The sequence below is a fragment of the Terrapene carolina genome, unplaced genomic scaffold (genome assembly GCF_002925995.2).
Source record: "Terrapene carolina triunguis isolate 2854851 unplaced genomic scaffold, T_m_triunguis-2.0 Scaffold238, whole genome shotgun sequence".
Classification (NCBI taxonomy): domain Eukaryota; kingdom Metazoa; phylum Chordata; order Testudines; family Emydidae; genus Terrapene; species Terrapene triunguis.
The window spans coordinates 8,491,271-8,505,862 of NW_020664589.1; the positions used below are offsets into that span (position 1 = coordinate 8,491,271).

General features: G+C 50.1%; 1 protein-coding gene across 1 annotated transcript in view; it reads left to right on the forward strand.

The window, feature by feature from the left end:
• Window positions 1–226: 226 nt before the first annotated feature.
• Window positions 227–14,592, forward strand: part of LAMC3 (laminin subunit gamma 3) — a 44,920-nt gene continuing 30,554 nt past the window's right edge. The window contains exons 1-3 of the mRNA XM_024192909.2: window positions 227–605; window positions 9,762–10,066; window positions 12,103–12,233. Of these exons, the coding sequence (XP_024048677.2) occupies window positions 227–605; window positions 9,762–10,066; window positions 12,103–12,233 (815 nt within the window). The remainder of the gene's footprint in view (window positions 606–9,761; window positions 10,067–12,102; window positions 12,234–14,592) is intronic.

The window sequence follows — 14,592 nt, forward strand, 5'->3', positions numbered from 1 at the left end:
AGCCTCCATAGACTCTGGCGTGAATCTTGGGCCTACAGAAGGTAAATACGTTGTCTTGGATTTAAAAATAAGCCCATTTTTTGGCATTTCCATCAGCATCCACAAGATGGAACCTGGAGCGAGTGGATCTGAGAGCGGGGCTGCTCCGGCAAAGGAGGAGGGACCTGCCAGAGTCTCCAGAGGCTGTGACTGAGAGAAGGAAGCTCAGTGTCCTCTGAGGCTTGCCATGGCACAGGTTCCTTGTCTGTGTGTCCTGGCCTTGCTGTGCCTCGGGCTGCGCCCTGCCGCAGGGGGCATGGACTCCTGCTACGACCCGCAGGGGCGGGCGCAGCGCTGCACGCCCGCCTTCGAGAACGCAGCGTTCGGCAGGGACGTGCGGGCGACCAACACGTGCGGCTCCCCGCCCGAGGATTACTGCCTCCAGATGGGAGCCCGGGACGCCACCAAGCTGTGCCACCGCTGCGACGCGGGAGACCCCTTGCTCCACCACAACGCCACCTACCTGACTGACTTCCACAGCCAGGAGGAGAGCACCTGGTGGCAGAGCCAGTCCATGGCCTTCGGGATACAGCACCCCAACTCTGTCAACATCACCCTGCACCTGGGTAAGCGTGACCAGAACCACCCCTCCCCAGGGAACCTTCTGCTGCCAAGGGGCCTGGCCCAGAGTGGCAGGGGCTGCTGGAAAGAGAAGGCCCTTGAAGTGAAGAGGGAGGTTGGCTGGTCTGATTATCTAGGATTGTCCTCCCTGCCCCGAGAGAGAGTGAAATTATACATATATAGATGAAATTAAAAATGTGAACTGGACCTGTGGGAGGAAGGATGGCCCAGTAGTTGGGGCATTAGCCTGAAACTCAGGAGAGCCCAGGCTGAGTCCCCCACTCCACCATTCCCCATGTGATCTGCATCTTGGCAGGGGGTTGGACTAGATGACCCTGGCGGTCCCTTCTAACCCTGTGTTTCTATGATTCTATGACGTTGGCCCATGCCATCAGAGGGGTGACTGCAGTTCACGTAGGCATTCCCACACCGGCTTTACACTAGTTAGTGTGGATAAAAGGAGCGGTGAAGATGCCCCAGCATGGGCCAACCATGCAAGTATGTACCCAGGGTCCCGGTCAGGCTTGTACAGCCTGTGCGCCCTCGTCTTCACTGCTATTTTTAGCCATGCAGCTAGATTAAAGCTAGTGCATGTATGCATGTTGCAGTCACCCCTTGGATTGCAGTGTAGACGTACCCTTAGCCTTTGCGTGCCTCAGTTCCCCACCTATACAATGGGGATAACAGCACTTCCCTGCCCCTCAGGGCTGTGAGGATAAATGTGTTAAAGACTGTGAGTCTCTCTGGCGCGGTGGTGATGGGAACCAGATAAGAACCTATCTAGAAAGAGCTGAGCCCATAGTGAAGTGGGGCAGGGCACTGGAAAGCCGGGTTTGTTTCTGGCGGTGAGGAGGGGGCAGACTGCATAGGGCCCTGCCGACTGAATGGGCTAATGTGATCCAGAAGGCGTGTGAGTCCCGAATTGGCAAAGACGCCTTTGCCATACTGCCATTTGCCAGCCGCATTTGTCCAGCCTCCAAACAACCGTGGAAGGATCATAGGCTCTATCCTAAGTCTTTGCACGTCTTTAGCACTTTCCATCCGTGATCTCATAGCACTTTACGAAGAGTAACTAGTGGAGCTGCATTCAGCCCCTGTGCCAACCATCAGTATTATGAGCTCCAGCTCACAGATGAGGAAACCGAGGCACAGAAAAGTGAAGCAACTCGCCCAAGGCCATACAGTCAATCAGTGGCAGAGCAGAGAGTAGGTCACAAGGATTTTGACTCCCAGTCCAATGTGGTAACAACACACCCTTTTTTTTCTCATAGGGAAAAATCACCATTTTCCACAGAGTTATATGTTGAATTAAATGTATTGCACAGGTGTGTAAAGACAGATGGGGTTCTATATAGGCACTAACACTCGGGTATTCAAAGTAGTCACCAACGGTTGAAGGGGTATGATAGCTTGTGCTTCTTATTTAAAGCTGTGTATTATGGGCCTGGTTCACCAATGTTCTCCTTTAGTTTTACAGTAGCGTTCATCTCCATTGACTTCAATGCAGCTCCAAGGGTGTCAAACTAGACTAACATGGTGGTGAATCAATTCCTAGGGATAGGTCTTCAACTGGTGTAAAGGAGCATAGCTGTGATTTCAATGGAGCTACGCCAGTTTCCACCAACTGAAGATCTGGCCCATGTATTTCAGATACTCTAAAACTGTCCCACTTTGTCAACAGTTAAAATGTAAGAGCTCGTGCCTTCTATTATAAATAAAACTTAAAACGTTTCCTTGCTATATAAACGCTCCTGGCAATTAGCCAGCTCTGCAAATATTTTCATTCTTTCATATCCTGCCATCCACATTCTGAATACAAGAGATTACAGAGCGTCATTGTCGGAGCTAAACAAATAATAAATAGTAATAATAACAGCCAAAAGCCGTCACTGTGTGTCTCTGTTTAGCTTGGGCTACTCTTCGGGGACACGCAGTGGTGCATTTCCCAATGGAAGCAGTCGATAGCACCGCTTCTGCAAAGCCATCAGGGTGGCAGGTTCGTGCTGTGGCCACTGATTCCTAAGGGAACAGTGGGGGTTAAGGGCGGAGGGAGACAGGAGCAGCTTGTTTCCAAGAGAGGTCACTCCTTTCCCAGCCCCCCGTGAACAGGCAGGCAGACATCTGTTCTGAATCGCCGGGAAGTTAGGACTGGGCTTCCTGCCTGGGATGAAAGGTGACGCTGGAGGAGCCGAGAAGCGCTCATTCCACGTTCCACCTCCATAAAACCCAGTTTTTCCTTTTACAGCTTCATAGATTGTAAGGCCATAAGGGATCACTGTGATCATCTAGTCTGATGTCCTGCATAAGACAGACCCAAGACTTCCCGGAACTAATTCCTGCTGGAACTAGAACAAATCTTTTAGAAAAATATCCAATCTTGCTTTGAAAAAATTCCAGTGATGAGAAATCCACCACAGCCATTGTTAAGTTGTCCCAACGGTTCACTACCCTCACTGTTAAAAAAAACTTCTGCGCCTTATTTCTCCTGTGAATGTGCCTCGCTTCAACTTCCAGCCAGTGGATCTTGTGATAGCTTTGTCTGCTAGACTGAACAGCCCTCTGTTATCAACAGGGCCGGCGCAAGGAAGTTTCGCGCCCTAGGCGAAACTTCCACCTTGCGCCCCCCCCCACCCAGCTAACCCCACCCCCCCGCGGCACCTAACCCAGCCCCCCACCCGGGGACCCCGCCCGCTCGGGCACCCCCCCGGACGTCTGCCCCCGCCCCCCCTCCGCGGCAGCTAACCCCACCCGGGGAGACTCTCCCCCCTCTGCGGAAGCTAACCCTGCCCGGGGAGCCCGCCTCCATGGCAGCTAACCCCGCCCGGGGAGACTCTCCCCCCTCTGCGGAAGCTAACCCCGCCCGGGAAGCCCCCTCCTCTGCGGCAGCTAACCCCTCCTGGGGAGACCCCCACCGCGGCAGCTAACCCCACCTGGGGAGCCTGCCCCAGCTCACCTCGGCTCCGCCTCCTCCGCTGAGCACGCCGGCGCCACTCTAATTCTCCTCCCCTCGCAGGCTTGCGGTGCCGATTGGAGGAGACTTAGAGCGGGGGCTGTGTGCTCAGCAGAGGAGGCAGAGTGGAGGTGAACTGGGGCGGGGAGCGGTTCCCCTGTGTGCCCCCCCTGTTACTGCGGGTGGCCCTCCCCACGCCCCTCCCTCCCGCCCCGCCCCAGCTCACCTCCACTCCACCTCCTAGCCTGAGCGGGCTTTTAGGCGCCCCCAACCACTAGGCGCCCTAGGCAGCCGCCTAGTTTGCCTAAATGGTTGCACCAGCTCTGGTTATCCAATGTGTCTTCCCCACGTAGGTATTTAATAGACTGTGACCAAGTCATCCCTTAACCTCTTTGTTAAATGTAATAGATTGAACTCCTTGAGTTTTTCAATATAAGACATGTTTCCCAATCCCTTAATTATTCTTGTGGTTCTTCTCTGAATTCTCTCCAAGTTTCCCCCCTCCCCCCAACATCCTTCTTGAACTATTGACACCAGAACTGGACACAGTATTCCAGCAGTGGTCACACCAGTGCCACATAGAGGTAAAATAACCTCTGTACTCCTACTCGATACTCCCCTGATTATACATCCGAGGATCATATTAGCCCTTTGGCCACAGCATCAAACTGGAAGCACATGTTCAGCTGATTATCCCCTCAAATCCTTTTCAGAATCATTGCATCCCAAGACAGAGTTCCCCATCCTGTACGTATCTCCTACGTTCTTTGTTCCTAGATGTGACTTTACATTTGATCTTATTAATATGCATCATTGCTTGCACCCAGCTTTCCAAGTTATCTGGATTGCTCTGTGTCAGTGACCTGTCTGCTTCATTATTTACCTCTCCCCCAATCTTTATCTGCCAACTTTAGGTTTTCTAGGTAATTGATCAATTACCTTGTTAAATAGCATAGGACCCCACTAGAAACATACCTGATGATTCTCTGTTTACATTTATATTTTGTGACCTATCCTTTAATCCATTTAATTGTGCCATGTTTTTGTATTGTTTTAGATTCTTAATCAAAATGGTGTGTTGTACCAAGTCAAATGCCTTACAGAAATCTAAGTATATTACATTGCAGTTATTACCTGTATCAACCAAACTTGTAATCTCATCAGAAAAGATGGTGACTTAGTTTGAGATCTGTTTTCCATAAACCCATGTTAATTAGCATTATTTATATTACCTGCCTTTTTGACTGGCTCATCCTGTTTACCCTTTTAAATATTGACACAACAGCAGCTTTATTTTAATCCCCTGATACTTCGTTAGTGTTCCAAGAATTATTGAAAATCAACAGTAATGGGCCAGAGTGCTCCTCGGCCAGCTCTTTTAAAACTCCTGGATGAAAGTTAACTGGACCTGTTGATTTAAAAATGTCTAGCTTCAGTAGCTACTTTTTAACACCCTCCTTATAATCTATGAAACATCTCCCTGTGCCTAAGAGGGGGAAGGAGGAGCCAATTTGACTCCTAGGGATGGATCCTTGTGTAGCAACTGTTCATGCCATTGAGGACTAATGTGTGGCTTCTCCATCTGAGGGCACTGCTGAGAGTGTAGGTGGATAATACTCAGCCCATCTATAGTCCTTTTCATCCAGAGACCTCAAATAGTTTTACTGACTTAAACAATTTAGCCTCCCAGCCCGGTGGATCTTTTTCATTTTACAGATAAGCAAACTAAGGCCCAAAGAGTAAGTAGCAGAGCTGGGAATAGAACCAGGAGTCCTGTCTCCCATTCTCTTCCTCTAACCGCCACATCGTGCAGCATGCGGTGCTCATTTTCTTCCTCTGTGCACACAAAGTTTGCTGCATGTCAGTTCTTTTACTCCTTCCCTCCCCTCCGCCCCTGCTGGGCTACTAAAGGAAAATCCTTATGTGCCAGAATTTTTGTTGGTGCTAGCCACGTCTGTAGTCAAACAAATGATCACAGATTCTCATGAGAGTAATGAGAACACAGTCCGGCCCATTAATTTTATCCTAGTGTCTTGGACCAAGACCAAACTCCAAAACCTTCTCTGATGTGCAGTCTTTTATTAATCTGATAGCCTGGAGATTGAACCTGGGATCTCCAATTCCCGCTGCCACCGCCATCTCCTACTTAGCTGGAATCCAAGCTGATTCTGTGAGGGTCATTCAATGGTTGTTTATTGACACAGTGCAGAGACAAGCTCCTCTCCCAGAGGAAATTGTTCTGCGCATTGACTGCTGTGCTCCCCTGCTGTTTTGGTAGACGCCCCCAAGGAATTTCCTGTCTGGGAATAAACCCACCCAGGGTGTCTGGAATTCCACCCCAAAGACCTTCAGGAGTCCTACATGGAATCGGGGTGTGAGTCTTTCCCAGAATAGGCAGAACATGAGCATCATCAAGGCAAGCTTCACCAGCGCTGCCTGTCCAGTGTTCCTCTGCCAGGGTGGATTGATTTAAATCACCAATTTTAATCATGATTTAAACAGCATGGAGGAAACTTTGATTTAAATCATCAATTTTTAATCTTGATTTGCACTTGTACTTAGTTGGGGTTTTTTTCCTAAAGAAGACTTGATTCTCATTGGTTGGTAACCACTGAATCAGGGGCGGCTCTATGTTTTTTGCCGCCCCAAGCACCGCAGTCAGGGGGCTTTCGGCGGCGGTCACGCAGATTCGGCGGCATGCCTCCGGGAGGTCTGCTGGTAACGCGGATTCGGCGGCATGCCTGCGGGAGGTCCGCCGGTGCTGCGCCTTCGGCGTCCCTGCCGCTGAATTGCCGCCGAAACCGCGGCACCAGCGGACCTCCTTCAGGCATGCTGCCGAAGGCAGCCTAACTGCCGCCCTCACAGCAACCGGCAAACCGCCCCCCGCGGCTTGCCGCCCCAGGCAGGCGCTTCCTGCGCTGGTGCCTGGAGCCGCCCCTGCACTGAATCATGTTGATTTGTAACTAAATATAGCCTTTGGCCTAAATTTGGCGCTGCTTTTTTGCTAACCAGGACAATACTCTATATTTATACATAGCTCTTTAAGCAACTATATAACTTAACATACGTGTATTCAGATTTGTAATTTTTACTTTTTTTATTGTTAGAAATGGTGACTGAGTCATTTCTTATTTACTAGATGAGAATTATTTTTTTTACTCATGATTTGCATCAAGCTGTTTGGAGGGAAACTGAAATTAAATTAAATGCACAAAAACATTTAATTTTTTTTAAAATTAGTTAAATTAAACCTTCAATGTGCTGGATACACAAGAAAAAAAGTTACTCAAAACATCTTTTGCATTTAAAAGTGACTGACTTATTAAACAAAGGAACTGTTATCTGTAGTTAGTGAATTAAGCAGATTCTTTCTGATCACCATGTCCTTCAAGATTTTAAAACTAGTAGATCTCATCCCCTCACACCTCGCTTTCATTCATAAATTGGGAGAGGAAAACAATTTTTTCCAATGTTTCAACTCCCACTCAGTTTCTTGACTTTGAATTAATTAGTCATTGAGCTGAACAAGTTGAATAAACTGAAATGAAGAAAATATTCTCGCTGCATCTGCAGAAGAGGCTAATGCTGTCAAAAGCTGGTTTTGCACTTTAACGAACTGTGGTTCCAGGTGCTGAGCCAGTGTCTTCCACCAGCTCAGTGGTTTGACTTTTGTCTAAAACTTTGTCAGCAAACATGTACTGCCTAATATTAATTTTTAAAGTTTAATTTACATGATTTTAATCAATCATAGTAAGTTTACTCCATAACATAGGTTGTCATAATTTCAAATTTAAATAGGTTTGTTTTTTAAAATAAAACTGTATTTAAATTAACCCAAAAAATCTGATTTTTATTATTATTTTTCATCATCCAATTTTATCCACCGTGGCCTCAATCTGGACCTGGAGGGAGGTCTCCTGCCCCACCCCGGCCAAGCCTGAGCCTCCGCAGAGAACATCAGTTAGAGCCAGTTGTCATGGTGGTTTGTGTTCTGCCTCCCTGGGAACTAGACTGAGACCCACCAAACCAAAGGAACTCTCACAAAAGACATTAGAAATGCATTATTTCTCACTGGCGAAATGTAGGTACATCTGCAAGAGCGATGAGTCGGAAGCAGGTCAGTGAGCACAGAACCCAGCCGTGGATAAAGCCCTCACTAGGATCAATTTAGAAAGCTCCCAGAGGGTGGAAGGCAACCAGAGAGGAACAGCAGAGTCAGAACAGACAGAGAAGAGAGAGTATGTGTACAACAGCCACGCTGGGCCCAATCCTCCACGGTGCTCAGCTCCCACTGAACTCAATGGGTGTTCAGCACTCAGCGCCTTGCAAGAGTCACCCTGTGCATGGGGTTGTCTCCAAGGCGGAGCTGTTGCTGTCAACTTCCCCTAACGCTTGCTGCCTCCTTGCGAGGTTATCAGCAAATCTCTCCTGAAGACAGAACTGCAAACAGTAGTCAGGTTTCTGTGACGACAAGCGAGAATCTGGGAACTGCAGTATGGCTCTGATCCATGGCAGATTCTTCCCCCTGCAGCCCGGCGGTAGCCTGAGTTATCTCCGCTCCCCGACAGCATTCTTACAAAGTCACAGCCCGTAGCCGACATAATTCATATGGGTCTAATTAAAGGCTGGTTTTTCTTAGTCCCCAAATAACCCGTCTAACATTCCGGACTCATTATCTTTTCCAACAAAGCTAAAACCTTGTCGTGGATTGTTTTGTACTATCAATAGTAGTATAATTATAGACGAACCAGCTTTCGGAGTTGGACCCGGTCCTTTGTCTCTGGCAATTAAGCAGTTTGATATTTGTATTATTTTTTCTCACTGATGTTTTCAATAAGCGATTGTAGTGGTGGATTGACTGCCCTCAGGGACTGGAGCCCCCTCTGTTGATCCTCGTTGCAGCCTTCCCCGCACTCCGCTCCGTCAGCGGGTGGTGTCAACCTTCCCTCGAAAGGCCAACAAGGGAGTTGAGTCTCCATGGTCCACCGAGTCCTTCGGCTCTTTTCCTAACACTGCCCGGGAAGAGGCCAGTCAGTGATGGTGGGCCTGATTCTCCTCTCCCTTACGCTGGTTTTACAGCAGTCTTGCTCCATTGGACCAGCTCTTCAGCCGCTGTAAATCAGCATAGCTCCGTTGACTTCACCATCTGAGAAGCTGGCTCATTGACTTCAGTGAAGTTTATTCCTGACTCATACGGGTGTGAGTGAGCTCAGAATTGGGCCTTTTTGTGTCTGTGTGGGATGCTTGTCTGCTGGAATCTGGCTTGAGACCCAGCAAACCCTTTTTGCAGAGATCACTGAGCAGCTATTGGATGGCAACGACCTCGAGCTAGGCTGGATTTCAGCTGGCACCTGAGAAGCTGAGTGTCTGGTCTGGGGCCCAGCTCTGATCCCCTGACCTGGATGGATTGGCTGCTTTTTAATGTCCAGCATCCTCCTTCCCATCATTGGCATGGACCAGCACTGGAAGAGCAGCTGAAAAGCTGTCTTTGGGCTGACGTATCTCTCTGTGTGTCAAGAGAAACGGACGGAAAGAATATAAATGTGTTGCTTTAAACAGCAAAAACAGAAGATGTCAGGAACACTGGGCTGGCTGGGTCATTCTGAGCTGGTGTTGTCCAGGGGAATCCAAGGTGCGACTGGAGTCCGTGTGAGCAAGAATTTCCTGCCTGGTGTTGATGTGAGGCATGTCCAGGAGAGGAAGCATTTGCTCATCCCTGCCCCAACAATTGGAGACGGACCTGCTCTGATGGCTCATTCCTCTGGGGTAGCTTCTCTGTAAAACATTCCCTTTTCTAGCATTTAAAATGTGGGTGTGAATTTTGTGCTGGTAAGAAGAATGACAGTCTTGAAGTCCTCTGTGTATTCACAGAACATCTACAGCACAGGGTCCCCAACCGCTCCAGTAATTCCTTTCCCTTGGAAAAATCACTTCATCAGCTCTCTTGAACCTCAGTTTCCCCAGCTGTAACACGGGGACAATGTTACACCTCCGCATTTAGAAGTACATGTCACAGGTTCCTCATGGCACAACATATGGGGTTAGCGTGGGCAATAAGTCTGTTACCCCATGGCATGAATGACCTATGTCAGCAGATTTTTGACAAGCATTTGTAGCTCCTGAAATTGGTGGTACCCAAAGAGAGATGTACAGGCTATGGATGAACTCTTTGCACCTAACTATGTTGCTTTCTCTTCTCCTCCTTCTTCAGGGAAGTCCTATGAAATCACCTATGTGCGGCTGAAGTTTCACACAAGCCGGCCAGAGAGCTTTGCTATTTACAAACGCAGCCGTGTGGACGGGCCCTGGATCCCATACCAGTACTACAGCGCCTCCTGTGGGAAGACCTACAGGAAGCAAGAACGGCAGTACCTGCGGCCTGGTGAGGATGAGCAGGTGGCCTTCTGCACGGAGGAGTTCAGCGACATCTCCCCACTGAGCGGAGGGAATGTGGCCTTCTCCACCCTGGAGGGCCGGCCCAGCGCCTACAGCTTTGACAAGAGCCCTGTGCTACAGGTACTGGGCTCAGGGTTGGAGGCGGCCATGTGTGGCCAGTAGACCAGGTGGCTCAGGGGAGTTGGCATTGGGAACTGTGCTTGGAGAGCTGTAATATTGTTAGTGCTCAGGTCCCACGGGGGTGGGCACATTAGAAATATCTGGTCAGATAAAAAGAGAGATTCCGCGCTTAACTCCATTCTGCTCCGATGTGAGCGTATGTGTGTGTGTGAATGTACAGATCTGCAATATGTGCCTGAGCTGGATTTATAGGGGTCTGATGGACCATGCTCAGTTGGCCCAAACTCAGATCCACCAAGCCCACGGTGACTAACCTCCAACACCCTAGTGGAATGGATCACGCTAGACTGGCCTTAACCCAGTTCTTCCAGACTCTCGTTGGCTAACCCCATTCCCCAACACCATTGGGAGCTCTGCACTAGAGCTGGAAGGTGTAATTCCCAGCTTGAGCAGGCATACCCACTCTAGCTGTGCCTGAACTAGTGCACTAAAAATAGCAGCATGGCTGCGGTGGACGAGTGGCAGGATGGGCCAACTGCCCCGAGTACGATGCTGTCCGAGTGCCTAGGTACATACTCTGATGGCTGGTCCTTTAGTCGCCATGGCTACACTTCTGTTTTTAGTGCACTAGCTCAATCATGTCTACTTGACTGGAAATTACCCATTCCAATGTAGACATACCCTGGGACTCAAAACATCTAGTCTTTGTTCAACTTCGTAGTCTAAGGTTCTCCCTCATTTTGCTACCAATATTGGGAACGAGGGTTGTGTCCAGGCACCAGGCCTAAGGTTGGACCACACTGCGCTCTCAAAGGGACTTGAAGGTGGTGGGAAGCACATACTCAGGGAGCTTAGTGGAGAGGATACACCCAATACACTGGCAGCAGAACGTCCCCTTCAGCTTCCATCAATTCTCTCATGGAACGTTAACGTTCCAGTCTCTGGCTTTATAGCATCTGATTTTGTGGCAGCTCCCTCAGCAAATCTCCTCCTGCCTGGATTCCTCGGAGAAATGACTTTCACAAATGTCAGATCTTCCGCTCCAGCTCTGTGCAGAGGATGGAGGTCTCTGATGAAGGGGTGGGGGTGGGGGAGAAGTAAAGAAGCAAAAAAGTTTTCGCTTCAGAGTGACCCCGCTGGTGCCCGCTGCCCGTGTGCCCTGGGAAGACACAGAGCAAAGTCCTCATCACACACATTCTCCCAGGAGCAAGGAGGAAAGTTTTTCTCCATAAACCAATTGAAAGCCAGCCATTACCAGCGGTGACCCAAAATGGACCTGGACCAAAATCCCAGGTCCAAACACACGTGCATTTTGAAGACATTTGGATCCTAAATTTTATCTAATCTATCCATCATTCATTAGATCACCTATCACTGGGGTATCTGAGCGCCTTCCATCTCAATGGGTCAGATCACCCAAAGTTCCCAAAACATTGGCTCTTTTGAAACTGGGATCCAATGTCAGGTCTTGAGCCCCTCTCCGCTGCCAGCCAAGTGGGGAGAATGTTTCAGGGCCTCCCTCTGCACAGGAGAACATGGTGCTGATGGAGAGAAGACTAGTTCATGCCACACCTGGACTGCACGATTTCTGGCATGTGCATGTGTGTGTCTAAGCAGCATGAGGGTTCGATTAATTAACCCCACTGAGGACAGCAGGGGGTAGCACTGGGGTGGAGTCAGACATGTAGGGAGGGATAGCTCAGTGGTTTGAGCATTGGCCTGCTAAACCCAGGGTTGTGAGTTCAATCCTTGAGGGGGCCACTTGGGGATCTGGGGCAAAATCAGTACTTGGTCCTGCTAGTGAGGGCAGGGGGCTGGACTCGATGACCTTTCAAGGTCCCTTCCAGTTCTAGGAGATGGGATATCTCCATTCTTTCTTTCTTAGTACTATACACATGGTGGTTCCTCAAGAGGGTGTGGGATGGTTCTGCTGCCTCCTCTGCTCCCTCTTGTAAAGGGGCTGCTGACCCCACTACAGGGTGATGTATTTGCTTGGGCCACTCACCAACAGCTCTCTTGTGGCCTGAATTCCTCAGGAGTGGGTGACCGGCACTGACCTGCTCATCTCCTTGAACCGGCTCAACACGTTTGGAGACGACATCTTCAAGGATCCCAAAGTGCTGCAGTCCTACTATTACGCCATCTCCGACTTCTCGGTCGGCGGCAGGTAAGGCGTGGCTGGGGCATGGCGAGAAGAGGTGGAAGGAGGGGTGTTCTTGTGATTAAGGTGTAGGACGGGGAGTCAGGACTCCTGGGTTCTGCCTCCAGCTCTGAGACGGTGTGATTGGGACAAGCCATTTAATCTCCTTGGTCCTCAGTTTCACCATTTGTAAAATGGAGATGATGGTACAGAAGGAGGATGTGAGGCTTAAAGCCCTTTGAGGTCCTCAGATGAGAGGCACTTACACTCCAGTTCCCCCGTTTAAGCAGCGCAGTTCCTATTTTGCACATGGGGGTTATAGTGGCTCACAATCTAAATAGGAGTCAACAGTGTAACACAGTTTCAAAAAAAGCGAACGTGGTTCTGGGCTGTATTAGCAGGAGTGTAGCGAGCATGACGCAAGAAGTAATTTTTCTGCTCTACTCTGCCCTGATAAGGCCTCAGCTGGAGTTCTGTGTCCAGTTCTGGGCAAGGTGCCTCAGGAAAGATGTGGACAAATTGGAGACAGTCCAGAGGAGAGCAACAAAAATGATTAAAAGGTCTAGAAAACCTGACCTGTGAGGAAAGATTGAAAAACATTAGGTTTGTTTAGTTTGGCGAAGAGAAGACTGAGGGGACACATAAGTCTTCAAGTACATAAAGAGGATAATAAATTGCTGTCCTTATCTGCAGAGGACTGGACAAGAAGTAATGGACTTAAATTGCAGCAAGGGAGATTTAGGTTAGAAATAGGAAAAACTTCCTAACTGTCAGGGTCGTTAAGCACTGGAACAGATTACCTGGGGAGGTTGTGGAATCTCTGGTGCTGGCGGTTTTTAAGAACAAGTTAGACAAACGCCTGTCGGGGATGGTCTAAAATAATACTTAGTCCTGCCTCTGCAAGAGACTGAACTAGATGACCTATGGAGGTCCTTTCCAGGCCTATGCTTCTAGGATTATACTTGCCATCTTCCCTCCCGGTCCCTCCAGAAAGCCCATGAATCTCAATGGACTCAGAAAGCGTGTCGCTCTTTCTCTGCCCAAAGTACCCAGTATCAGCTCCCAGGTGCTGGGGCTGCATGGATGTTCTCATTATCAGATGGAAGAGGAACTTCAGGAGGCAGCAGGCAGGCACTCAAGGGAGATGGCTCTCCAGTAAACAGGACCTGGCAGGGGAACAGGCTGTGGAAGGCTGCTCATGTGTGGAGCAGGCTTTGTCCTGCTTGCATATGGTGCACGGTTTGTATTCAATGCGTAGAGCATTGACACGGCCCAAGCAGTTGGATCATGGAGCTCTGGGCTGCCAGTCAGGATCTGAAAACTATTGTGGGAGAAACGAACCCTCGGCTCCCATGCTACGCCTTCGCAGAGTGAGCTCCAAACAAAGCCCTGTTCGGGGGATTAGCAAACCAGCCAGAACACACAACTCACCCAAACAGCGGCTGCCTCCGGCTCCCGCCTGCCCTGGAGTGGGGCCAGCTTTCTTCCTGCCAGCGCACAGGGCTTGTGATGGTGGGAGACTGCCCGCTCAGCGTGCCGTGCCCTCGGCTCCTGTGGGCCAAACTGTCCGTGAGCTTTGGGGCGTGGATGAGGCTAAGCAGGCTGGAGCCAGGGAGGGAGGCTGGTCTATGAGAGGTGGGGTCTCCAGCTGTTAGCAGGCAGGATGCTTGGGAGAACCCCCCCTCCACTTCCCCAGCTGGGAGAACCCCCACTTTTCTCACCTTTTCCTTCAGCTGCCCCCCGCTGGTTCCCAGCTGCTCCCTCAGACCAAAGCCGAGACCGGTCTCCCCAGGGGGGTAGGCCATGGGTGAGGGCTCTGTGCGGGGAAGAGCAGCCAGTGGCCATGATCAGATGAGTGGGGCACAAAGGCCCGTGGCTGACTGCAGAGTGGGGAGGCTGAGCTCCTGTGGGACTGAGGGAGAAGGCCCAGGACACCAATATCCTCCTCTTCAGTGTCCAAGGGGTTAAACCCTGGCCTGCTCAAACACAGTGTGGTCTCAGCAGGGTGAGCTGTATGGCAAGGGGCCGCTTGCTTGGCTTGTACTGACAGCTGGCCCCGGGCCCTCAGGTCTGGGGTCGCTGGGCTTGACAGGAAGGAGAGGACAGAGTTGGAACTGCTGCAGGGTTTAGCTGAATCCTTCCTCTTTTTCGATCCACCATTGCCAGCCCAGGTTTGTCCTGCTAAAGCCCGGTGGAGTTCTCTGCTTCTGGAGGACAAACTGGGTGAGGCGTGCGGTAGCTGCGAGTGAGTGTCCTGGGTATGAGCACTCCCATGGAGCAGGGCCCTCACGCCCTCCATGCTCTTCCCCCTCGGGTGTCGGGTGTCCGGAACGAGGCTGTACTGTCAGTATCTCCCTGCTCCGGTCGGATCCCCATGGACATCTGT